Source organism: Ctenopharyngodon idella, chromosome 5 (genome assembly GCF_019924925.1).
Source record: "Ctenopharyngodon idella isolate HZGC_01 chromosome 5, HZGC01, whole genome shotgun sequence".
Classification (NCBI taxonomy): domain Eukaryota; kingdom Metazoa; phylum Chordata; class Actinopteri; order Cypriniformes; family Xenocyprididae; genus Ctenopharyngodon; species Ctenopharyngodon idella.
This window is the reverse complement of record NC_067224.1, coordinates 29,796,727-29,823,783: the sequence shown is the minus strand read 5'-3', so window position 1 is coordinate 29,823,783 and position 27,057 is coordinate 29,796,727. Positions and strand designations below refer to the sequence as shown.

Here is a 27,057-nt window from a genome sequence, read left to right as displayed (position 1 = left end):
TTTTTGAAAAAACAAATAGACTAAACAAACAAACAATCTGCTTTTGAGGCAGACATATGATAGGCCTGTACTCCAAAATATTATATTAAAATCATAAAACTAGGCTATGAACTGTACTATAGGCTAAATAATATCATATTGTACATTTCTTATAAAGGATTTGTACATTTTTAATAATCTTACCTCCTATTAATTGTTACAGTTATGATTTTATCTGCTTCCGACTGTGAAATTCAAAATTTATCGTTTAATTACGGCAGTTTGTCTACAAATATTTAACATTTAAACTTTTTTTTTTTTACTATTTATTTCTTAAAAATAACCTGAATCCACATTGATTTTTCATTATCTAATTTAAAGTTTTTTTCAGGCTGTTCATAGTAGGCTAATGAAATTTAGAAAAAAACTTATTCCCCCTTTCTTATTTATGTATTTATTTATTTTTTTAATTATCATTTATCACCTGTAGAGTAAATAAAGGATAGTTTTGTCCCTGGAATATATTGGCCTGAAAGGTTTTGGTTGTTGAACTTCACAGCTGCTGCAGTAAGAGGGCGCTGTTCAGTCGGGTTTTACCGATTGAAGTGTAGTCTGAGGTGGACAGCTTGCTAGATGTTAATCTAATTACAGTGAAGTAGATTAGACAGACTGCAAACGTCGATAGCAACGACATGAAAGGCAAAAACCATATTAATGATACTATTGTTATACTGACCAAGACCAACTCATATGCAGCTTTTGGGCACATCTACCTGACGATAAGCAATGTGGTCACGGATATAGTTTAATGATCAGGAACCGTGACCTGCTCAGTCTGCACACAGCCTCTCTGACACAGTAAGTTTTCTTCAAATGTTATTATTAGTTTGGTGAGTTTATCTGCTTTAACTTGTTATAATGTAGTTAAAGGCAAAACAAGGTACTTTTTTTTTTTTTTTTTTTTAAGAAAACAGGTCATGATTATCTGCCCCATATAAATGTTTATCTGATAAAGAACAATCTTGCCTGGCCTTCGTTTTGAGATGTTACTATTTTATATTTTGTTTTGTTTCAGTTTCTTTGCTAATATTATTTTTTATTTAATTATTTTAATTTGATTTCTTTGACAGTCTGTCTATCCCTTTCCAGTTAAAGAGCTCTGACAAAAAGAGCTTTTGACAAAATGCCTGGTGTTGCCAGTCCAAATCCATGGAGTCTCTCTGAGTTACTGGGGCAGAAGAGCATTCTTGGAGTTGTAGTTCTGATTACATGGTTAGTACTGTTCCATCTTCTGGTGAATGTGTGGCTGCTGTGCATCTTCACCAGTCTGTTGGTAGTGCTGGGTGGATGGCTGGGATCTCGTGTCGCTTTGGATGCCAACAGCCTCCTTCATTTGGAGCACTTCCTGCCCTTGGGCGAGTCCCCTCAAGTTCACACTGCCTCAGAGAGTGAACAAAGACTGGACTGGGAAATTCAAAGTGCTGTTGACAAGGCTGTGCGGGACTTTGTGTCATCCTGGTACTGCAGTTCTGTTTCTAAGGGAGGGGATGAGTTCGAACGGGAAGTGAGGGACGCTATGCTGGAGGCAGCCGCTGAACTGAAGAGGAGGGCGAAGCAGGTGGACCGGAGAGCGCTGGCCCAGAGGGTTCTTGAGCTTTGCGGATGCCATCTGCAGAGCTTCACCCAAGCCAGGAAACTTCAACGAACACTGCAAGAAGAGTCCGACCAATCGCTTTCAAACTCACAAAAACTATGGAGGTTGTACAGTATAGCTGATTTGCCTCACCCTGCCCTGACGGGCCCAGCTAACCAGCTCTGCTACTCCAGAGCACTGGTAGATCTCCTCATGCACGTCCTTATTCCCAAATCTCACCTAGAAACACGAACAGGCCGCTACATGGTGGGAGAGCTCATCACATGCAATGTTCTTTTGCCCCTCGTGGCAAGAATATCCAGTCCAGATTGGTTAAACCAGACCATTGTAGATGTGTTCACTCAGTCCACTGATAAAGAAGAAACGAGTCCACAGCAAACGCCTCCAGCAGACCTAGACGAATCCCATAGCAGCTTCTGGGACAGTGACTCTCCGATTACTTTAGACTGTCCTGAAACCTCCAGCATGCAGACGGCTTGGTCTGTATCCACAGCCCCCCTCCATGATTCCTCTGAAACAAGTTTCCACAGTCAGTGGTCCTCTGATGAAAATGTACATGCGAGGAGAAGTTCTAGCATACTTTTTCCAGAAAGAATTGCCCAAAATACAGCTGAACTTCTTAGATCTCCGTACCGCACTAGCCGCCTCTATAGACACACAGACTTTGACCTGGAATCACCCTCTTCGGATGAAAGGCAGATATCTAGTGAGTCTTTGAAACGAACAGACACAAATGCTGAGGACTTCTGTGACTGCATCTCTCCTTCAGACTTTTGTGGGCTGGTTTGTCTGGAGGAAGACACGTTGGGTCTTTTGGGGAAGTGTTTCGGGCAAAACATGATCGCTTCAGAGCCTCCTTCACGACTGGAGAGTACAATGGAAGAATCTCCGGTCCGACCACTGACTAACACATCAAACTCCATTCCCAGAAGCCTTGGCCTGGACTCATTAGTTTTTGAAAACTTAGGGAATCTAGAGGGACCGGTAACTATTCAGAACTTACAAATCACTGGGACCATCACAGCTAAAGAGCAAAGAAGCAACAGCACACATCCTTATACTCTTTACACTGTAAAGGTGAGATTTTCATACATGCTCAAAACATGTCACGTTAAATACAGACTTATTTATTTATTTATTTATTTTCAAATTTGGTTTGGAATCATTTGGAATTTCATGAAAAAACAATGTTTTTATGCTGCTTTATACCCGTTTTACTAATTAAATATTGATTCATTGTGTTTTGTGTTTGTAGTTTGAAACTACTTCAGATTGCTCTGATCAGCCTGTCATGTATCATATGGTGAACAGGCGCTACACTGAGTTCCTCAATCTGCAGACCCGTTTGGAGGAAAGGCCAGATCTCAAGAAATTGATCAAAAGTAAGACATTTTAAATATATTTTATACACATATTAAAATGAAACATAAATACATATTATATTAGACTTTAAAGTCCCAGACAAAGTTTGGGTTTAGTAAGAGTTTTCTTTTTTGAAAGAAATTCATACTTTTATTTAGCAAGGATGCATTACATTGATCAAAAGTGACATTGAAGACCTTTACATTGTTACAAACAATCTATTTCAAATGCTGTTGTTTTGAACTTTGTATTCATTAAAGAATCCTGCAAAAAATGTATCAGAGTTTCCACAAATATTAAGCAGCACAACTGTATTCAACGTTTTTTTTTTTTTGAACAATAAAAAAAAATCAGCAAATTAGAATGATTTCAGAAAGATCATGTGACACTGAAGACTGGAGTAATTGCAGCTGTAAATTTAGCTTTGCCATCACAGAAATAAATGATAGAAAAGTTATTTTAAATTGTGATTGTATTTCACAATATTACTGTTTTTACTGTATTTCTGATCATATAAATTTAACATATAAATTATTAATTTATAAGAGACTTCCTTTAAAAACTTAAACTTTTGAACCTTAGTGTACATTGGTAGAAACTGTAAAAAACTGTACTTTTAGCTTGTCACCGAATAGTACCCTGATGTTTCAAGCCTTTTAAACTTGTAAGTCTTGTTAATGTAAACATTTTAATATCTATTTATGCTGTACTGAGATGCAACTATAACTATAAATATTCCTAACTAAAGATGTCATGTTGGCAATTTCGGTACATTCTCGACTTTGATCCATATTAAATATGTGCTCCCATTTAAGATGTCAAAGGTCCAAAGAAACTCTTCCCAGACCTTCCCTTCAGCAACCTAGACACAGACAAAGTGGAAGCCAGGAGAAGCCAACTGGAATCATTCCTCAGGGTAAGAGATTTCCCTTCATGTTTCGGACAGATGAGATGTGACTTGTATGCAAAACCCTGGACTTGGTCTCTCTCACAACTTTTTCCACTCCTGCAGAAACTGTGCAGCATCCCAGAGGCAGCTAACAGTGAGGAGATGCAGGAGTTCCTTGCCCTCAACACTGATGCCACAGCAGCTTTCCAGAAGAAGCCGTCGAGTTCACGCATAGACAAGGTCACTCTGCCCTGAAACAAGAAATACTTTGATTTCTTTTAATGTTTAACTTTTAGTGTGACATTTCTGTGTGATTTTGCCTGTCTGTCTGTACAATATGTTTTCCATATAAACAGATGGTTGAGAACATAGTAGACACTCTGAAGACGGCGTTTCCACGCCCAGAGCCTCAGAGCCCCATAGAGGAAGGAGACCCACAAAGAAAGTGAGAATATACAGTATGAGACTTAGATAACATAAGTCAAACAAGCAAATTTAATATTCCTCTTGTTTTTAATTCCACAAACTGTCCTTTCATGTTTCAGGCCTCGTCTGAGATTCTCCAGTAAAATAGCCCCTACTCTTAATATCCCAAGCCTGCAGCCTAAAGTGACATACTCTTTCAGTGAACGCTGCTCAGTGAGTCCTTCATATCATAAAGAATGCCACATAAAAAGTAGTTCATGTCTGTCCATGCAACCTTCACATAAACAAATATAAAATAGTGGTGATTGCAATGTTTCTCAACTTTTTTTGTCTTATGTACAGTAGCCTACCACCACAGCCCCATCAGTAAGGCTCAGTACCCCTTAAGGCTGGGATACACTACACAACATTTTAAATCTGAACAGATTTTAAAAACCTAGACATCATACACCTGCCGACTTTGTAAATGATTTCAGAAGAAAACACTAATCATACATCATGCACTAGAGTGGAACCCGATTTCTTTTATTGGAGTGAGGTCATAAACGGCTTAAGCATAAACCGGTCGTAACAGGTAGTTTTTTGCCTCTTACCCCGATTTCGCATGGCATGTAAATGCATTAACCTGCTTTCTGTCAGCTTATTGAAGTGCGCATGTGTGATACGTGACAGAAACTTATTCTTAGTGCAGATTTAAACGCATCCAGACAGAGCAAGCGTTTTGCAGGAAAGGAAGAAGGAAATATATCACAAATTCAGACTCTTTAAAGACCCAGAAAATTGTAAAAATGTGTTCTCATCTCTCGTGCAGCAGAAGTAGAAGTGGTTCAATCAAAACTCTGCATGTTTAACTGCATGAGAGAGTAATATATGAGCCGCAAGTTTCTTGCTGACATGTTGCAAGCTTTATTTAACATTACAGCTGACATAACATATGGAATACTCAGAGTCAAGTCAAGTCAAGTCACCTTTATTTATATAGCGCTTTTTACAATGCAGATTGTGTCAAAGCAGCTTTACAGTGATAGTGGTATATAATTTTGGCTGCACAGCAGCTCTTAAAGAAAATGGTGTCAATGCAGGTAGATGCAAAGCACTGTTGAATATCAAATGTGAAGTGTCCCCAACTAAGCAAGCCAAAGGTGACAGCGGCGAGTCAGATAAGGAAATTATTATTTTTTGACGTCACTACAGGGAAATAAACTGATTTATTAATAAAATAATGTAAACGCGGTTTACTTGTGTTGTCAGTTTACTGGTTTGCATGTAAATGGAGAAAACTGGTTATTTCAATAAGCTGATATTTGTGAGTTTTCAGCTTACTGATGTGCATGTAAACATGCGAGCACACACTACCAGACTTTCAGGTCGTTCTGAACACAACAAATTCACACAGAAACATACACCTCGTTGCTTGGAGAAGCATGACAAATGAAAACAATGCGTGCCTCAAAATATCAAACAAATTTTATATCCTCCGACTGGATGGATTCATGGTCTGAAGCTAAAAAGTCAGTCTATCCCCATAAAACACTATGCAATTTTCTGTGAAATAGGTCAACTCCGACTGGCTGAAATCTGCAGACTTGCTCTGACTTTTAGCAAATAGACTGCAAATCGGGCTGAAAATCTGGGAAAAGTCTTGTGTATTCCAGCCTTAAATATACATCAAACCTTAAATTTGTTCCTTTATTTCCATGTTTTCTTGGATTTCCTTAAATTAATGTGTTAAGGCATTCACTGAAAAAGAAAATCATGAGATTAGTTGTAAATAATTATTCTAACTGCCCTTAATTATTTTACAGCACTATTTTTTTTATTTTATTTTATTTTAGTTTGTTTTATGGGTTTAGCAAAGCAAAAGCAAAATTATCGTGAAGTACACCTGAAACCTGACTAGATACTCCCAGTACTTGGCAGTAGTTGGCTCTTAATGGATTTTCTGTGGGTTAATGATAATGGCTCTTTTCAGTGTCAGAGTCAGAGTAGCTTTATTATAATTTCAGCTCTATACAGCCTGTACACAGTGAAACGGTGGACCATGGTGTTCCTGGACCATGGTGCTAAATAAGACAAACAGTAGATGCAAGGACTACAAAAAACTAAACTGTACATAAATAATATTAAATAGACTAAACAAAAGAGATAAATAAGAGCTAAAAGGTACTAAAAATAAGGACAAGTTTAAGAATCGAACATTTTCAGTGGGAGAAATAAGTATTCAACACCTCAACATTTTTTATTAAACACCGTTCCAGTGCAGCAATCCACATGAAATTTTGACCAGACATTGGTATTAACTCAAGAAATCCACACAGATAAAGAAATCATAATATTACAATCCATAAAACAAGTATTATTTAATAAAGTGGAATGCCAAGGCAAGGCATCAGCTGATTTCTAGTAGTAGTTCTACCTCCTACCTGTGCAAATTAGAATCAGCTGGGTTAGTGTAAGTTAATAGGTTAGAAAAACACTCACCCACCTCTGAATGAAAGTATGCAACCATCTTATGATGGGCAGAGGCAAACAGCTCTCCCAAAACCTTTGCAACAAGATTGTAGTGCTACATAACAACGACACTCGTTACAGATGGATTTCACAACTCCTAAATGTTCCTTTAAGCAGCATTGGGGCCATTATCCGCAAGTGGAAAGACCATCTCTCCACCATCAACCGGCTATGCACAGGAGCTCCTCGCAAGATTTCTGATGAGGGAGTCAGAAGTTTAGTCAGAAGAGTAGCCTAAGAGCCAAGCACCACTCAGAACGAGGTCCAGAAAGACTTGGAGGCAGCAGGTGCATGTCACAGAGAAAACGATAAGAAATGCACTCCACCGCCACGGCCTCCATGCACGCTCACCCCAGAAGGCTCCATTATTGAAGAAAAGCTTGTTTGAAGTTTGCTACACAACATTTAGAAAAGCCTGTGAATTACTGGGAAAATGTAGTCTGCACAAAATCTTTTTGGCTATACTAAAAGATACTATACTAAAATACTACACTCCATGTTTGGAGGAGAAATGGCTCAGCCTATGACCCTAAAAATACCATAGGTGGAGGTGGAAGCATCGTGGTATGGGGCTGCTTCTCTTATAATGGTACTGCCAGAATCCATATTATTGAAGGGAAGATGAATGGAGCCATGTACTGGGAAATTCTTGAGAGAAATCTTTTGCCATCCACCAGGATGATGAGGATAAGACACAGGTGGAACTTCCAGCAGGACAACAATCCAAAACATACTGCAAAGGAGACTCTTAATTGGTTCCAGAGGAAGTAAATAAAGTTGTTGGAATGGCCCCGTCAATCACCAGACTTAAACCCAATAGAGCATTTGCGGAAGGAACTGAAGATCAAGATTCACAAGAGGGCCCCCTGGAATAATCAAAATGAAAGTCTGAAGAATGGACCAAAATCCCACCTGAGCACTGAGAGCAATTAATTTGTTTATACAGGAAGTGTCTTGAAGCTGTCATTGCAAACAGCTGCTTTTCCACCAAGTATTAAATACAATTTCAGTTAGCGTGTTCAATCCTTTGTTCCTGTGTCATTTTACTTTATTACACATAACTTTTTATGGATTTTAATATTAGGATTTCTTTATCTGTGTAGATTTCTTGAGTTAATACCAATGTCTGGTCAAAATTTCATGTGATTTGCTGCATTGGAATTGTGTTTAATTAAAAAAAATGTTGACGTGTTGAATACTTATTTCCCCCACTGTATACGGAGACTACACAAGACTACATAAAGTGCATGTGTGCAAATCTGAGTAGACAGTGCAAACAGCATGAGACGGTACAAATTTTACATAGAACAGGGCACAGTAATGAGAGACAAGTCACAGTAGTGGGGAGTTTTTGAGCGTGCAGATGTGCAAAGTTTGTGAGTTTATGTTTAGAGATTGATTAAGTGGATGTATGTGTGTGAGTGTAGTCACATGGAGTTGAAGAGTCTGATGGCTTGGGGGAAGAAACTGTCAGTCAGTCTGACTGTGAAGGCCCGAATGCTTCTGTACCTTCTGCCAGATGGTAGGAGGGTGAAGAATTGGTGTGAGGTGTGTGTGGGGTCATTTGCAATACAGATAGCTTTGTGGATACAGCGTGTGGTGTAAATGTCTGTGATGGAGGGAAGAGAGACCTTCTCAGCTGTCCTCACTATCTGCTGCAGGGTCTTGTGATCTGAGATGGTGCAATTCCTGAACCAGACAGTGATGCAGCTGCTCAGAATGGTCTCACCAGTCCCTCTGTAAAATGTGGTGAGGACGGGGGGGTGGGAGATGGGCTTTCTTCAGCCTTCATAGAAAGCAGAGAAGCTGCTAGGCTTTCTTCACTATGAAGCTGGTGTTGAAAGACCAGGTGAAGTTCTCCGCCAGGTGGACACCAAAGAATTTGGTCCTCTTGACAATCTCCACGGAGGAGCCATCGATGTTCAGCGGAGAGTAGTTGTTATGTGCTTCATCTCTTTCTGTAGGTTCTTCGAGGTTTCTCGCTGTCAGATCTAGAGGGGTTTGTGGAGGAACAGGAAAAGCTGGTGGACGGTGGTGTCAGGAGTCATTTTGCAGGAGGAAGACGCATGAGAGAGCAGAGATCTGTAGAAAAGAGAGGAAGAGGAGCAGGTAAATCAACTTTAAAAGCAGAGCTTAAAATTTCTTTCTTCTATTTTATTCTCAAATGGTCATTAGAATTGTGTAGGATAAGGTGGAAGATTAACTTTAATTTAAAAAAATAAGCATGAGGAATGTTGTACACCCGATCAAACAGAAGAGGGCAGTATAATGTTGATGAATTACATACTGATTGAGAACTAGTTGTAGCTTTATTTATTTTATGTGAGATTAAAGCATTTATCTGATACAATCTAAAATCTAACCTTACTTTTACACTGTGAAATTTAGATTTAAAAAAAAAAAAAAACTCATGTGTGTTTGTGATGATGCAGACACTGCCCTGGCAGATATCGCTCTGAATATCTTGTGTTTGCTGATGAAGGACCAGTGGAGCTGGCTCTGTACAGAAAACATCCAGAAGACCATTAGACTGCTCTTTGGCACTTTTATTGAAAGGTGAGTACAGGTTTGATGACTCTTATTTTAGTTTTGAGTAACTGATGGTCATTTTCATGGTGTATCTTTTATAATCTACCCTGTGTGTATGTAAACACAATGATCAAACCACTAATTATCCAGTAATCACTTCGCTGGCCATGATGTTCAATGTTCCCTTCGAGTAATATGTACATTTGTTCATTAAAGCACATTAGAGTTTGTTATTGACCCAAAGCAAAATCATTGGTTATAAACCATTCCATCATGCTGGCTTTGTAGACAAGTCTGTTTTTAAGCAACAATGTGGTCACCTTCATATCATATTCTATAAAATGCCTTTTCAAGCTGAATTCTTTTTCACAAGACCCTTACTGAACTGATCTATGAGAAACAAAAAACATTCAAGAACAGCAGGGTCAAAGTATGTTTGAAATCATGCAAAGCATTTAATTATATTCAAAAATGAACTTTTTTTGGTCAAGGTTGACCATTAATGGTTGTCCATTCATTCATCTGCGTTCCCATCAGACTTTAAGTGGGAAAAAAATTCTTGGAAGCACGGAAAGCAGTGCTTCTCGTGCGTGTGCTGCGCTCCACCCAATTAGAAGTAATAGCGGGGCGAAGTGCAGGAAGGTGATTGGACGCAGCAGGGCTGGCTGATGACTGGCCGGTGAGCTATTCAACAGGATTGCATCTGGTTCAAGAGCCTTGCGTCATTTGTGTGGGCCAGACATATGTAAGCTGTCATAAGCAGTTAAAGAAGTGATGGCGAAAAACAACACATTGTGAAAAGACCTCACAGGCCACTGGTTTGCCTTATGGTCCCAAGATTAATGAGTCCTTTGGTTTTATGATCGTTATTTATTGTAGATAAGGCAACAATCTCAGCAGGGTTACAGATTATTATCTGGTCTACACATGCTTAACAAAGTACACAAATGGTTCTATGATATTTTGATAAATGGGAGGTGACTTTAAAACCTTTTGCACTCAGTGGCCCAGCGAGAATAGACGAGTAAATCGCCTGAGACTGTAACACTGCCAGCTGAGAATCTGCATTATCTGATCATCTGTTGAACTTGATGGCCTGTTTTACTCCAAAAGGGAGAATCATAACAATGCATGAGGGTGTGTTCACACTTCCTGTGAGCTCATGTCTTCCTCATGAGGATTACAGCATTTTTACAGCATGTGCCGTCACTTCCCCAGAGTACATCACTCCTCATGCCAGCGCTAATATTTGTTGCACGCATAGTGAAATATCCTCTATCAGTGCTTTCTGCAGGCCTTTATTTTCCACAAGAACTTTAGCTACAATGGATCGAAATGTTTTGTGTTTCTCTCTGAGTAGCCAGAGAAAGGTTGTTTATTGTATTAACAAGTATAAAAGCCTAATATAGGCGTTATTGCTGATTTTTTTTTTTAATCTTGTGTGTAAAATATACAGTAATATTTGTTTTTTTCTGTTTAATGATACTATGAATGTCTTAACATTAGAGTCAATCAGTACATTTACAACAAAACGCTGATGATAACTATCAAAAATGAGTTAATTATCAAAATCTAACAATATATGAAAACCACATTTACATTAGATTGAGAAATTGTTGGGTTTTTACTCTGGTTTGGAAAATGTTAACAGAATCAAAATGCGAAAAAGACATGCCAGTGCTAGTGAATGCAAGTGAAGGTGTTTGCGTAAAGAGAAAAATAATGGGAATTGCAAAATTCTTTGTCTGCTTGTTGGGCTGTGAAGAGATTAAGGCATTTGCATGACTTTACATGGTTTGTAAAGGGCTATTAAGCATAATCGATGCAAGAGTGTGCATGTAAATGCATTCTGTTTTTTTGTAATATATTTATGAATAAATACTGTAGCCAGAAGCAAACATTATTCCAATTTTGTTGAAACTTGCTGACTGACATGCATAAACATGTACTAGATGGATGTCTTTGACCATTGCTTTGCATTGGCATTTGCATTGTTTGAGTGCAGAATTTTCAAAAATGGCGTGTCAAGCAGTTCAACTTTTAAAGATGCATCTCGGGACCTTGCTTGATTTTCCATTCCGCTGCGCTGCATTTCACATTTTTAACAGCAAAAAAAACCAAAACTTTCTGTAAATGGCCTCTTTGTTCATTCAGCTCACTGCAGTTGGCTAAATGCTAATCTAATCACTTCTTTTCATAATGGGCAGTACAGGGCTGGGCAAATCTGGCCCTCGAGATCCACTTTTCCTACAAATTTTTGCTCCAATCCTGATCAAACTCACCTGCCTATAGCTTTCTAATAAGACCTGAAGACCTTTTTTAGGGTTGAAACTTTGCAGGAAAGTGGATCTTGGGGGCAAGAGTTGCCCATCCCTGGACTAGTGGACTGACTTCATCGTTACATGAGAGACTGTTATGAAACATTATTACAGTGCCTTGCAAAAGTATTCATACCCACTGAACTTTTCCACATTTTGACACGTTACAACCACAAACAAAAATGTATTTTATTGGGATTTTATGTGATAGACCAACACAAAGTGGCACATAATTGTGAAGTGGAAGGAAAAAGATGAATGGTGTCCAAATTTTTTTTACAAATAAATATCTGAAAAGTGTGGCATGCATTTGTATTCAGCCCCCTTTACTCTGATACCCCTAACTAAAATCCAGTGGAACCAACTGCCTTCAGAAGTCACCTAATTAGTAAACAGAGTCCACCTGTGTGTAATTTATTCTCAGTATAAATACAGCTGTTCTGTGAAGCCCTCAGAGGTTTATTAGAGAACATTAGTGAACAAACAGCATCATGAAGACCAAAGAACACACCAGACAGGTCAGGGATAAAGTTGTGGAGAAGTTTAAAGCAGGGTTAGGTTATAAATCAATATCCCAAGCCTTGAACATCTCACGGAGCACTGTACAATCCATCATCCGAAAATGGAAAGAGTATGGCACAACTGCAAACCTACCAAGACATGGCCATCCACCTAAACTGACAGGCCGGGCAAGGAGAGCATTAATCAGAGAAGCAGCCAAGAGGCCCATGGTAACTCTGGAGGAGCTGCAGAGATCCACAGCTCAGGTGGGAGAATCTGTCAACAGGACAACTATTAGTCGTGCACTCCACAAATCTGGCCTTTGTGGAAGAGTGCCAAGAAGAAAGCCATTGTTGAAAGAAAGTCACAAGAAGTCCAGTTTGTAGTTTGCAGCAAGCCAAGTTGGGGACACAGCAAACATGTGGAAGAAGGTGCTCTGATCAGATGAGACCAAAATTGAACTTTTTGGCCTAAATGCAAAATGCTATGTGTGGCGGAAACCTAACACTGCACATCACCCTGAACACACCATGGTGGTGGTGGCAGCATCATGTTGTGGGGATGTTTTTCTTCAGCAGGGACAGGGAAGCTGGTCAGACTTGATGGGAAGATGGATGGAACCAAATACAGGGCAATCTTAGATGTAAACCTGTTAGAGTCTGCAAAAGACTTGAGACTGGGGCGGAGGTTCATCTTCCAGCAGGACAACGACCCTAAACATACAGCCAGAGCTACAATGGAATGGTTTAGATCAAAGCATATTCATGTGTTAGAATGGCCCAGTCAAAGTCCAGACCTAAATCCAATTGAGAATCTGTGGCGAGGCTTGAAAATTGCTGTTCACAGACGCTCTCCATCCAATCTGACTGAGCTTGAGATATTTTGTAAAGAAGAATGGGCAAAAATTTCACTCTCTAGATGTGCAAAGCTGGTAGAGACATACCCCCAAAAGACTTGCTGCTGTAATTGCAGTGAAAGGTGGTTCTACAAAGTATTGACTCAGAGGGGCTGAATACAAATGCACGCCACACTTTTCAGATATTTATTTGTAAAAAAAAAAAAAAAAAATTGGACACCATTTACCATTTTCCTTCCACTTTACAATTATGTGCCACTTTGACACATAAAATCCCAATAAAATAAATTTTTGTTTGTGGTTGTAACGTGTCAAAATGTGGAAAAGTTCAGTGGGTATGAATACTTTTGCAAGGCACTGTACTTTCTCTTTGAGTTTCAAAAGGACAAACATGGCAAGGGAAAAGTCACTCACAGTTTAAAAAAAAAAAAAAAAAATTGACATACATGATTACTTACAATGATTTAGAAAGGATGCTACAGAATTCATACTGCGGGTGTCGGCAGGGAATGCAGTTTGCGTCCTCTGTGTACAGGCAGGGGCACCACTGCCCTTGAATGCAATTTAGGTGACTTTAAATAAAAGTGTCTGCCAAATGCATAAATGTAAATGTAATAAACTTAAACAGAAGTAGAAAAAATTAAGAACACTCATTTAAGATACAGATTAGCTAACCATTTCTTGGTTTGCATTTGTAAACTATATATGATCAGATTTCAGTGATTCATTAGACAAGTAGGCCATGTGTCTGCAATTCTCCTTCGGAACGCAGAAGGCCTTGTCTGGTCACTTTGAGCATGTGTTTCTCGCATTGCCGTATTTAGGTTTGGGATAAAGTTAGGATTTTGGCCTCGCCCTCATTAAATCGCGATACACATAAGCCAAACTTGTTTTTCTGGAAGGTTATATTAGGATGGGCCTTATGTCTGTTAAATGATGTGACAGTTGATGCTGCCCTTGTCTGTATGACATCACCAGAACAGGACAGGTGTTAATTAGTGTGGCTAAAATCAGCAACTTATGTCAGCTGAATCTAAAGCTATTTTCTACACATGACATCGTGTTAACTATTCCATGTGCAATTACTCCGGCATGTTTTTTTTTCCAACCAAGTTGGGGAGTTCATGTGGTTTGGGGTCAGTACAATAAATGATGCTAAGTATAATTAGGATTACTGCAGTTTTAAAGGAATATTTTCTGTAAAAGAGGTGCACAGAATGTTCTGGTGCTGGATTTGGGGTGAGGGGTAGTTTAGATGCTGGCTTTTATATGTATGAAGTTTTGATGCAGAGTTCAGGTTATTTGCCCAGATTGATTGACTGGTTGTTGAGTACTTCAATATTTTAAAGGAATAAACAGCTCTGTTCGATTCACTTAAGTGAAGGATTAATCAGACTCAAACCGGTAGCTCTTCATTTTGAACTATTTATAAAAAGAATGAAATAATTTTCCTGTTGCATTTGTTGCTGAATGTGCACAGTTTCTCAGAGCTTCAGGGTACACTTTGTTTTAGCCCCCATATAAAATTATTGTCAATAAGCGGCTTTCATTTGAATTTATATTAAGTTCTTTCCATGAAGTGTAAAATGTCTAAATTTATTAGTTATAAAATGTACCTGGTCTCCTATCTTAGAGTTTTTGCTACAGGACGTGCAAGGCCCTCGTGTCTTCAATCACTCCTGACTCCTCCATCTGGTAAACATTTGACTGTCAAGTACAAACTTTAGCACAGCGTGTCGTTGGGACCTGGAGTTCCGGAAATGTCTAATAATATGGAAACAGGCAACAAATATTCAAGCTTCACTGACCTTCTCTCTCCATCCTGTCTTCCTTGAAAGCCAAGACAGGGTTGGCCAGACATATGGTAAGGCTTGTCCTCTTCTTAACAGTCATTTTAGGAGCTTTACCTTGAGGGATTTTGACTGGGATTAGATAAAGGGTAGAAACTAAGAGAGAGAGAGGACTTTTTTGGTCTGGTCTTTATGTTAGCATCTTGGCCTTGTGAAATAGCCACAACTGTTTTATATATCCACATTTCAGGCCAGCTCACAGACGCTTCAGGGCAGTCTGTTTGGCTTCACATATATCATGTGAGAAGACCAGTTTCACCATTTGCCAGTAATGTGTTTGTTTAATTTGGCCAACCATTTTCAAACTGTTAGCGAGTGTGTCTTATCTGTCTGGTTTCACACTAAATCATTGGTCCCACAACAGCTATTTGTTCAAGTGGATAAACTTGCTGCAGGATAATCATGAAAGCTTTCTGTTAGCTGTTCCAGAATTGGGAAGTTTCTGTGGTGCTTAGATGGAGAGGAGTCTGGAAACTTATGGCTCTCTGTGGTTCAGAGCATGTATTGGCATCACTGGGGTTGGAACATCTACAAACAGGGTTATTATGTAATGGTCTTGGTCCATTTGCTTCCTTCTCTGTGTGCTCAATGTGTGTGGTGTGCACACACGCTCTTCATGCTTTGAAAATTTATTGTAGAAGAGCAGTGACACACAATAAAACCTGATCATAGTCTCCACTAGCCTCTACATTGACTGGGGTGATAGAATATTACAGACACACTTGAAAAGTAAAGATTACTTGCGTAAAGTTGGCATAAAATAAATATTCACCCTATTTTCTAAATGCATGTTAGTGTTTTTATTGTGAACGATTCATCAATGCATATTTTGTTTTTTCAACCTTGTAATTTGAATTTGAAAATGTCATAACTTGGTCTTCTGTTAAAATGAGAAACTTCTCTCTGGTGATGTATGTAATTTAGTCTGCTTAAACTCTACTCCTTTCTTACAATTGTCAGCAAGCTCACATTCAGCCGATCTGCCATGTCCCCATACTACTTTTTTTTCCCCCCAATAGTACATTTCACTTAGATGTACACCGATCAGGCATAACATTATGACCACCTTCCTAATATTGTGTTGGTCCCCCTTTTGCTGCCAAAACAGCCCTGACCCGTTGAGGCATGGACTCCACTAGACCCCTGAAGGTGTGCTGTGGTATCTGGCACCAAGATACTTTAGCAGCAGATCCTTTAAGTCCTGTAAGTTGCGAGGTGGAGCCTCCATGGATCGGACTTGTTTGTTCAGCACATACCACAGATGCTCGATTGAGATCTGGGGAATTTGGAGGCCAAGTCAACACCTCAAACTCGTTGTTGTGCTCCTCAAACCATTCCTGAACCATTTTTGCTTTGTGGCAGGGTGCATTATCCTGCTGAAAGAGGCCACAGCCACCAGGGAATACCGTTTCCATGAAAGGGTGTACATGGTCTGCAACAATGCTTAGGTAGGTGGTATGTGTCAAAGTAACATCCACATGGATGGCAGGACCCAAGGTTTCCCATGTGATGTAAAAGAAAATGTGATTCATCAAACCAGGCCAGCTTCTTCCATTGCTCCGTGGTCCAGTTCTGATGCTCACGTGCCCAAAGTTGGCGCTTTTGACGGTGGACAGTGGTCAGCATGGGCACCCTGACTGGTCTGTGGCTATGCAACCCCATACGCAAACAAACTGCGATGAACTGTGTATTCTGACACCTTCCTATCAGAACCAGCATTCACTTTTTGAGAAATTTGAGCTCCAGTAGCTCATTTGTTGGATCGGACCACATGAGCCAGCCTTCGCTCCCCACGTGCATCAGTGAGCCTTGGCCACCCGTGACCCTTCACCACTGTTCCTTCCTTGGACCACTTTTGATAGATACTGACCATTGCAGACCAGGAACACCCCACAAGAGCTGCAGTTTCAGAGATGCTCTGACCCAGTCGTCTAGCCATCACAATTTGCCCCTTGTCAAACTCGCTCAAATCCTTACGTTTGCCCATTTTTCCTGCTTCTAGCACATCAACTTTGAGGACAAAATGTTCACTTGCTGCCTAATATATCCCACCCTTTAACAGGTGCTGTGAAGAAAGAGATAATCAGTGTTATTCACTTCACCTGTCAGTGGTCATAATGTTATGCCTGATCGGTGTATATGTCAATGCAGAAGAAAAATCTGGCACTACTTCCGCCCAATGGTCATGGCTAAAAGCTCTTTGATAATAAACTTATTTATTGTGAGTCTTAAACCTTTGGAAGATTATGTCTCAGAAACCAGATTAAATAAAAGTAATTGTGATTTTTTTTTTCTTTCTTTTTTTTTTTTTTTTCTAAAAAATATCTCACAGTGTGATTTTATATCTTGCAGTTATGGCTTTATTATGGAGATTTTATATCTCAAACTGAGACTTTTCATCTTATTTTAAACTTTTTCACAATTAACTATTTTTTTTTTTTTTACTCTGAAGTGGAAATGGGCTTCCATACGAACCAGCAACCTTATGATTGTCAGCCTTAAGTTTTAGCCAGTTCACCACCACAAAAGGATAAAACTTGTACTTTCAGCTGAAATTCCACATTGTGGAGAACACAATGTGCAGTTTCCCAGCCTGCAAAAAAAAAAAAAAATGCCCACACAGGCCACGCTTTTGCACTTACAAACATAAATACCAGTATGTAATGCACACCAGAAAACAAAATGCTTGTCTTTTGTCAGCAGGGTACTGCTGTCCGAGAATAAAATGTCCCACTGGAAATGCAAACCAAACGTGGGCTGGGAATGTTCTTGCTGTGTACACTGACATTACTATGAAGTCACTGGGTTAGGATGCATTGGCCTTTTTGATTTCAGTCCTGACTAGATCCTGTTTCGTCCAGTTGCTGGATTTGGAGACACCCATTAAATGTGGTGGCATAAACACCACAGTGAGTTATATTTCTGCAGCAGACCTCATGTCACCACAAGAGCATCTTGGCTGGAAACATTTGTGTCCTTATGGTCTGTGTGTGTGGAAATCACCTGTTCTGATGTACGGTTTTCATATTGCATTATGTCAATTAATTATACCTAATTCTGAGAACTACATTGTGTGCATGTCCACTAGTATAAGTCGTAGATATAGTTGTCTAACTGTATTTGGTGGTTCCAGAGAGCTTGTGTGAAACAACTCTGTAAACAATTAGGTTTTTTTTTTTATTTATTTATTTATTTTTTTAATAAATCTTGTTCTTCGTTATGGCAGGATTTCTTCACTTAATAGTATTAGACCACTGTTGGCTGACCTTTCTAAGCAGACACTTTCCAGATTTGCTGGAAATAATATTGAACAGATGTAGATGACTTACTGCATGAACTCACTTACACAGTAACTGTAAAATCCCAGGTCAAATGATCAGCTCCCAGTAGAGCCACAGATACTCAAGTAAATGAAGATCATCATGTGGTGTGATGCTGATCATTCTGCAAATAGTATAAATTCATGAAACTAAAAACCTACTCTAAAAAAACCAAATGCTCCTTAGTCTTATAGTTGTGCATTTTTCTCTTTTTCTTAGTGTCAGGAGACATGTTTCAAAATGGCAGAAACAAGGAAATTCGTTTGCACTCATGATGCAGCTGACCATCAGCACATTGCTCCAGTTTTTACCACAAGGGGGCAGCACACACCATTAAGGTCTGTGTCTTAAAGGGGACCTATTATGGAGAATTCACTTTTTCATGGTGTTTAAACACTGATGTGGGTCCACAATGTGTGTAAACAACCAGCCTATAATGGTAAAAATCCACCCACTCCTTTTTTTATAATCCCCATAAATCAGAAGCAGTCTCTGAAAATACGCTGTTCCAGATTCCCCCTATTGTGATGTCACAGTAGGTGCAAGCCCTGCCCATGACTGGTGACGATCTGCCCTATTACCCTGCCCTGAGTGAGCCATGCACACATAGTCCGCCATGTTTATATCTTCACTATAGCACCTATTGATATGTGTGCGCCACATAAACATTACAAATGTTCTGTTTTTGGATGTACCAGAGTCTCCGGTGGATGAATAAGAGGACACAGTCGATGAGTTTCATTTATAAAGGAAAGACATTAGGTAAAGTCTTATATGTTTTTTTTCAGATCATATTACGCCAGACTGCTTCACAAACGAGGGTCAGTTCAATGCTGGATTTGCACAAAAGTTGATTCTGTAAGATTGGTCAATACCAACTGTTCGTGCTCAAAACTTCATATCCAGAACAAGTATCACATGTTTTGTGAATGATTCCAAATCGCGTTTTGGAATGTGCTTGTTAGCATGCTGTACGGCATATGTGGGTGAAGATGATTATATAACCGTAATTAAATGTAGCCCTTATGGTTCGCACCTGCCCGCTTCAAGCGGGACGCGAACCCAGGCCTGTCCGCATGGGAGTCAGATGCTTTAACAAGGAGGCTAAAGGCTGCAACCTCTATTGTCAGTCACTAGAGCATTTCTTGAGATCAGGGAAGTTAAATTTTTACACGCATAGCACTTACCAGCCTATGTCTGTTACATAAACAAAACGATACCTGTTCTATCTTCATGCTAAATATATTCTCTGACTCTGTAGGCATCCTGCTAGAGTTCTCACATGAGCACCTGTACAACAATTTATGGATGATCATGATAATTGATAAGTTGAATAAAGTTAACTCCACAGACTAACATTACTACATAAATTCATCAGCTAACCATTAAGAAACGTCCTTTTGCATTCTAAAAGTTGTAAAACTTCTTCCGTCGAACCTGAACACCGCTACTGATAATTTCTGACATTTTGGCTGTGAGATTCTCCAGTTTTGTTGTTGTATTTTGTTTGTTGGAGTATCCGAAGCACAAGCTGTAAAAGCTCTGCCTTCTTCTGGGAAGGGGCAGGAAGCAGCAGCTCATTTGCATTTAAAGGTAACACAGGAAACCTCATGTTTTTGCTCACATCCAAATAGGGACAAAATGGACATGCTACTGTATAATAAATGATCTGTGGGGTATTTTGAGCTGAAACTTTAGACACATTCTGGGGACACCAGAGACTTATATTACATCTTGTAAAAAGGGACATAATAGGTCCCCTTTAACATAAGTGGTTTGATGTCCTAGGTATGAGTACCTAGATTTCCTTTGTTCCCAAAGTAAGTAATTTACTACTATTTCCTTTGATCCCAAAATAAGTAATTTACTTAGTTTAGAGTTTTCCATTTTCAGACTGCTGTCAATTTTTTTTTTCGGTAATCTGTCTTTTTTATGTCGGTTTAGTCCAAATTTTCTGAAGAGACTTGATCGCTTTATATGATGAACAGATTTAATTTAGGTTTTTATTTACATATAAATATTGATCATCAAACAAAAACAGAAGCTCAGCCGAACCTGCTTGACATGCGAGAACAAACTTCTTGCGGAAGCTCAAACGTGCTGCGTGTTACGATCACCAGCTGGAGTGCCCTTGAGAGCCACCAGAGGGCACGCCACATCAGACTATTGTCAATCCCTCACAAACTACATTTCCCATAATTCGCTACCCGGACTCATTGGCACTCATTGCATTCAGCTGTTGCTCATTAGCTCATCACCTCTGCCTATAAGCCTGGTTTTCTTATTCATTCCTTGCGAAGTCTTGTATGTGTCAATACTGCATTTCTGAGTGTTCCATTGATTGCCTGTTTCCTGGTTTTGACCCTGTTTCCTGAATTTGTCTGCCTGTGTTCCTGCCCTGGTATATGTTTGGATTGTTTGCCTATGTTTTGACTTTTGCCTGTTTTTGAATTTTGATTGTGGATTATCCTTTCAATAAATACTGCGTTTGGATCCTCAACCTTCATGTCTCAGAGCAGTTTTATGACACTGCGTAACACACGAGAGTGAACCTCATTGGTTCTTGCAAACATTCTGAGCTTCTGTTTACCACAACTGGTGTGTTAGCAATGGTTTTTAAGCAATTGGTTGGGACAGAGCTTCTCTTTTGAACCTGTGTGTTTTCCCCCCTTTTCCATTTCTCTCCCTGTCCATTTCTTATATGCTCACACACACACATGCACACAGAGAGTGTTAGATTAAAACCTGTCTATCAAGGTGGCAGATTTCATAATTTTTCTATTTATACTTGTACTAGAACATGTTGTATAATCCAACACTTTGATGGTTTTTGTGTTATCTAATGCCTCACCATATTTTCTTTTATGTCTTGGCAGAAAACTGTTTGACGAGAATCAAAATCAATAAAGTGTTTCTTTTTAAGTGAGAGGAGGTTAGGTTAAAGAACGTATGTGGGAATGAGAGAAAGTAATGCAGAATGTCATATTTTGCAGCATGTGTGGAAGTACAGTACTTTTTCATTGTGAAATAATACTTGGATGATCATCATTTGGAGTTGTTAGATGTCTGACAGAGGTTATGTCACGTGATTCAATGCAGAAACACTGTCAGTGAGGTATTGGAAGAAATTCTGTGCGTCCACAAACACACCACAAGTTCATTAAACCTTTAAACAGCTTTCTGTAATGGTCTCGTTGTTTATGAATCATATTTATATTCAGGATAGAAAATTTTCCTGTATATAGTACTCAGCTCCTTCCAACCCTGTAACAAATCCTTCCCTCGCAGGTCAAAATGACTTCTTTTTTCTTTTTTTTCTTTTTTTTTTTTTTTTGTCCAGAAATCTTATATTTAATTTTGATAATATTTTTTCTTTTTTAATGCAATTTGTTTTGGAGATGTTTTATTTATTATTTTTATTTCTTCATATCTGACACTACATATCTGTGTGCGGTCTGCATTGTGACTGATTTGTTCTTATTTAAAACAGTCTGAACTCACCAAGTCCACATAGTCAAACCAGCTACTGAATTGCAAGTTCCATGTCATTAGTTCAATATAGCTAAGGCGAAAAGAAAAAAATAAGTGTTTTCTCTTTATCTGTATACTTCACAGTAGTCTCTTTTTCATGGTTATCCTCATTTGTATAGCTTTCCCCATAAGCCTTATGGTAATGGAATGACACTGAGATGTACTGTAGGAAATGGGCTTCCATTCGAACCATTGTTTCCTCATATTTGACTCGACTCTGCAGCATGACTGTTTGTTTAGTCTGTTTGTATGCATGCACAAGTGTGTGTTTGTTTGAGGCTTTGAGGGCATGTGTTTGTGTGGTAGTCTTCACAAAAAAAAAAAAGTCTTTCAAGGAATGTGTATCAATCAAATTCAGTTCAAAATTGCAATTTCCTACAGTATGTTTTTGTGTGTTAGTCTGTCTCAGTGTGTAGTCTACTAGAGTAAACACATCATGCTGGCTGCTATTTCTAGAGAGGAGGCACGCGACCCTGGAGACCGGTTTAGCTCCCCGCTGTCAATCACACAGGTGACATGCGAAGAGCTCAGAGAACATGTGCACCGCACGGCAGAGAAATGGAAAAATAAACAGATATGTTCAGCCAGCTGTTAGCAGAACACTGGCCCCTCCTGACCCACCACTTTTGAGCTCTTCTCATGCACTTGTGGAGTTTATTGTGTTTCCTTTTCCTGATCTTAGAGTGATCTTTTGTGGTAAGAGATTTAGTAGTGGTAAGGATTGGTGTGCATAATATTAGCCTTGAGATTTCAAAGAAAGTAACAGTGAGATAAAGATAGAGGTGATGACAGGGCCCAGCTTGAGTGACAATGAATAGTTCCAGTGCAGTTGACATTCAAGACACATTTATCACAATTTCAGACACGAGCGTAGGTGCTGAAGTCTTTGTAAAGTCTTTGACTTGAACAACATATGCCATTACATAACTGAGATTTTTAAATAAAGTTTTTTTCATGGATACACTAGGTCTGGGTATCGATAAAGATTTCCTGATTAGAATGTGATTCATAAGCTCTCGATTTGGTCCAATTCCCATACATTTTGGTGTATTTTAGCTATATTGTCAATTTTGCTGACATATGAAAGAATTTATCTCTCTGCTAATGCTGCTAATTATACAGAGCAGTATTTCAGACTGTTTCAAACCAATAACCCCTCTTTTTGAACTATTCATTAGAACCAGCTCATAAGAGTCATTGGTGTTTTGGGCTACACTGTCTTGCTGTATATTTTTGATTCCCTAAAAAGAATCGGTTCATACATGTCATTTATGGTTGAGTGAGTTGGACCGTTCATATAATTTAATATATACTGTAAACCGTAATAATATAACATTGGAAATCCTTAGAAACCTAAGGCCCATTCTCCATTGTCTTCCTTAGGTGGCTAGATGTAGGCATAGCCCACCTGACCAGTTCCCCATGCTGGGTGATCTACCTGCGGGTTCTCCAGGATGCAGTGTGGCCCGGGGGTGAGCTGCCTGTGGTGCCACGGCCAGAGAGAAGCCCAGAGCAGAGAGAGAAGACTAGACTCCAGTGCTTGCATTGCCTTATGCAGCTGTTCCCAGGTCAGGTCATACCACAACATTAAAGCAGCTTCAGAATTAATGAGCTGGATTGTCTTCATTCCAATTTAGACACAGTAATCAAGTTGTATCTACTGTTGTAACTGGTTCGTCTAAAAACCTTTGACGTTCATATTGTACGTGTTTTCATATTAATGTGGAACTCAGATTGGAGGAGCGCACATTTTCATTGCAAGCAGTACATACTGACATACAAAATTGCTGTTTATGTATTTTGTGTGAATTATAGAGTTAATTACAGACATGCTTGGCTCTGAGAAATTCAGGCTAGTGTGGGAGCATGTGCTGGAATCTCTACAGGACCCCAGTATCAACAGGTATTATAATCTAAATTCACAATATCAGAGTCCTAACTACAACAGATAATCCTCAATGACCTGCATTGTTAAGAATCTGTTGCGTATATGAACTATATAACCTCAATAAGTGCCTATTAACAATTAAAACTTGTGTTGTTTCTGTATGGGGATGTGCAGGCACTTGGTTTACTGTATCTTTGATCTTCTGCTGGAGTTCCTTGTTCCAGAATTTTCCGAGGAGACGTTCCAGAGGTCTTTACTTCAGAGTCTCCCTGGGGATATAGAGAGAACACCATCCTCATAAGGACACTATGTTTCTTTTCTTCCATCTTTAGGAATGCTGAGGACATTTGGATGTGTTTTTATCAGTCTGGCTTATCAGTTTGGCAGGCTTTGTATACAGCTGCTTTTGTCTCACAATGTTCATCTGATGCACTAACTTTCCTGTCAGAAACACAAACAACTCAAATTTTCATTTGTCAAATATAAGATTAATCATTGCTGGGAATAGACCTCTTTTCTAATTTATTAATTTGTAGTCGCTGCTCTGTGCGGTTTGTAGACAAAACATGAAGAGGGGTAAATCAAAATCTCTTCTTGGCAAACTGGTTGTTTGGATATTATTGTCCTCCCGTGACTCTTTGTGGATGTTGAACAAACAGTGGATGTACATTGTTGGAATGTCTAAAAGTATTAAAACATTTAGGATATAATATGTTTCCTATACACTACCATTCAAAAGTTCAAGGTCAATACTATATATATATATATATTATTAAATCGTAAATAAAACATTTATTCAGCAAGGATGAAATTAAAAAAGACATTTACAATGTTATAAAAGATTTCTATTTCAAATAAATGCTGTTCTTGTGAACTTTCTATTTATCAAAGAATCCTTTAAAAAAGCATTATGGTCTCCACAAAAATATTAAGCAGCATAACCATTGATAATACTAAGAAATGTTTCTTGAGCACCAAAACAGCTTTTAAATGATTAAATTTAAATGATTTCTGAAGGATCATGTGACAATTCAGCTTTACCATCATTGGAATAAATTACATAAAATAGAAAACATAAATTGTAATAATATTTCACAGTTTGACTTTTTACTGTTTTTGATCAAACACATGCAGCCTTGTTGAGCGTAAGTGACTTTCAAAAACATTAAAACATTTTACTGACCCCAAACTCTTGAACGGTATGTTTATGTTTTAAGTTTTTTTTAAATATATTGTTCCATTAAAATGAATAAATATTTCTGGAATGTTCAGTACATTCATCTTCTTTTGTCACTTACTGTAGCAAATATACCCCAGTTTCACAGACAAGACTTAGGCCTAGTCCCAGACTAAAATGCATGTTTGAGCTGTATCAACTGAAAGCAACTTGCACCAACATATCTTAAAATATGTAAGTGCTATTGTTTTGTCTCAAGATGCACACCATTAATGTTTTTTTTTTCTAAGGCACATTTATAAAAGCTACTTAAATGCCCTAATTGAACTAAGGCCTAATCCTGGCTTAATCCAAGCCCTGTCTGTGAAACCAGGCCATAATATTTACAATGTCTATATCGATCTTAGTCAGGTAATGTATTCGGATGTCACTCTGATGTAGTCTTTGTAAACAGTGTAGCGCTGATTCTGCTGAAATATCTTTGACCTATCTGAGAGTGAACAGAGCCCAGCAAGATTGTCAATTGACGACCACAAGTGAGTCCAGGATTAGACTTAGTTTGGCTGCTGTAACAGTAAGATCCATACCTAAAATGGCAAGACTGCTATTTCCACGTCACCTGGCCTTGCAAGTCTGGATCCAGAGTTGGACCTTGTTTTAAATGTCTATAACCAAGGCCAAGCTTATTAAGGAAGCCAGTGAAGCAAAATTAGATTAAATTTCTTGTTATTTTCATTCTTGCATGCATAGCCATCAGATGCCTGTGGCTATAATAAAGTCCATGTGTTATTATTTGGTGGTTTGCTATACACACATTCTAGAAGCACTTTGTGTACTTGTCTCAGACACTGGTTTTGCGTGCTAGATTTTCGAATGTAATGACTGCATGATAGCAACAGGTGTACAGAGACTTGAAATTCAAACACCAGATGTAATGCTTTCAACACTCTTTTAAAACAATAGACAGAACTAAACAGTGGACAACACAAGAATTCAAACAATTGTCTGGAAGATAAACTGTTATTTATATGTTTTCCTTGTATTTGCTCATATTTGTGGACAGTCGCATCCTACTGAGCTATCGACACTGGGCTTTGCAAATACATCAAAAATACATATATAATGTACAATGGCATGTCATATATCAATATTTATAGTTATAAATGATAAACTTTGAAACAAATGTGTTGTATGTAGTAAAAAAATGTGGGCCATTTTCCTTAATTTCTTTACATTACATATATAAATCTAACTGACATTGTTAGTGTTTGTGGATCTGTGTTCATCTATTTGACAGATGCTTTATTACCAAATCAATGTGAGGGGCATTTACCAGAGCAGGATGTTAAGAAAAGTAGCATATTTTTCATGCTACTGTAGCTTATGAACATTGTGGTGAAGCAAGCATTTGTGATGGATGTGTTTATGTGACATCTGTTTACTTTCGGTTTTAAGTTTCACTTTATACTTTATAAGTTACTCAATTTAGTTAGCTTATCCAATCCACAACCTGTTTTCTGCATGGTGATGCAGCCTGAAATTAAACAACACCATGTTTGTTCATTGGCCTGAATCAACACTGAACTGACTTCAGCTGAACAGTGACACTTTTTTCTTTTTAAAGCTGCTTTACAGCCGAAGTGAACTCTGTTTGCATCATTGAATTATTATGTTCCTGGTTATCACTGTAAAGCTGCTATTAAACAATCTGTATTGCATAAAGCGCTATAAAAACAAAGGTGACGACTTGACGTGGCTTATCTTTATTTACATTATTTCTTGTTGGTTACACTTTCTTTTGATAGTCCACATCAGACATTCTACTAATTACAAGTAACTTTGCAACTAACTCTCAGAGTATTATTAGACATTTAGGTGAGGTATTAGGGCTCGGGTTACTAAAATAAGTTAATGTGCACTTAAAAAGTTACTTTGGGGGAGCATCAAAATAAAGTGTTAGCAGATATTAAGCAGACAGTCCACTAATACTCAAATGACTGGTAGTTGAAATGTAGTTGTAAAGTTACTTATTTAGTAGAATGTCTAAAGTGGACTATCGAAATAAAGTGTTACCTTTTTGTTCAGTTAATTGATTCTTTCCTGTGATTTTTCCCATCATTATGACTCTCCCCTTGGTTATTCTATAAGCAGTGCCTTTGACCAAAGGTTCATAAGCATATTATCACCATTGTGTTCCATGAGGACTGTCCCTGTAGCAAGTGTGCTGTTATTTGCTTTATTTAATAAAACATCTGCAAAAACTTTA

General features: G+C 38.6%; 1 protein-coding gene across 3 annotated transcripts; it reads left to right on the top strand.

Moving 5' to 3' along the window:
* The first annotated feature begins 33 nt into the window (after positions 1 to 33).
* Positions 34 to 27,057, top strand: snx19a (sorting nexin 19a). 3 transcript variants are annotated; one of them, XM_051892577.1, is made up of 12 exons: positions 34 to 837; positions 1,129 to 2,710; positions 2,889 to 3,015; positions 3,811 to 3,911; positions 4,008 to 4,124; positions 4,241 to 4,329; positions 4,430 to 4,523; positions 8,786 to 8,930; positions 9,254 to 9,377; positions 23,110 to 23,294; positions 23,542 to 23,629; positions 23,789 to 27,057. In XM_051892577.1, the coding sequence occupies exons 2-12, from the start codon at positions 1,163 to 1,165 to the stop codon at positions 23,913 to 23,915; spliced, it is 2,745 nt and encodes a 914-aa protein (XP_051748537.1). In that variant the 5' UTR covers positions 34 to 837; positions 1,129 to 1,162; the 3' UTR covers positions 23,916 to 27,057. The 3 variants fall into 3 exon arrangements, with proteins under 3 accessions (XP_051748537.1, XP_051748536.1, XP_051748538.1); XM_051892576.1 differs by having other exon boundaries at positions 34 to 2,710; XM_051892578.1 differs by lacking the exons at positions 34 to 837; positions 1,129 to 2,710; positions 2,889 to 3,015; ... (2 more) ...; positions 4,241 to 4,329; positions 4,430 to 4,523 and having other exon boundaries at positions 7,965 to 8,930.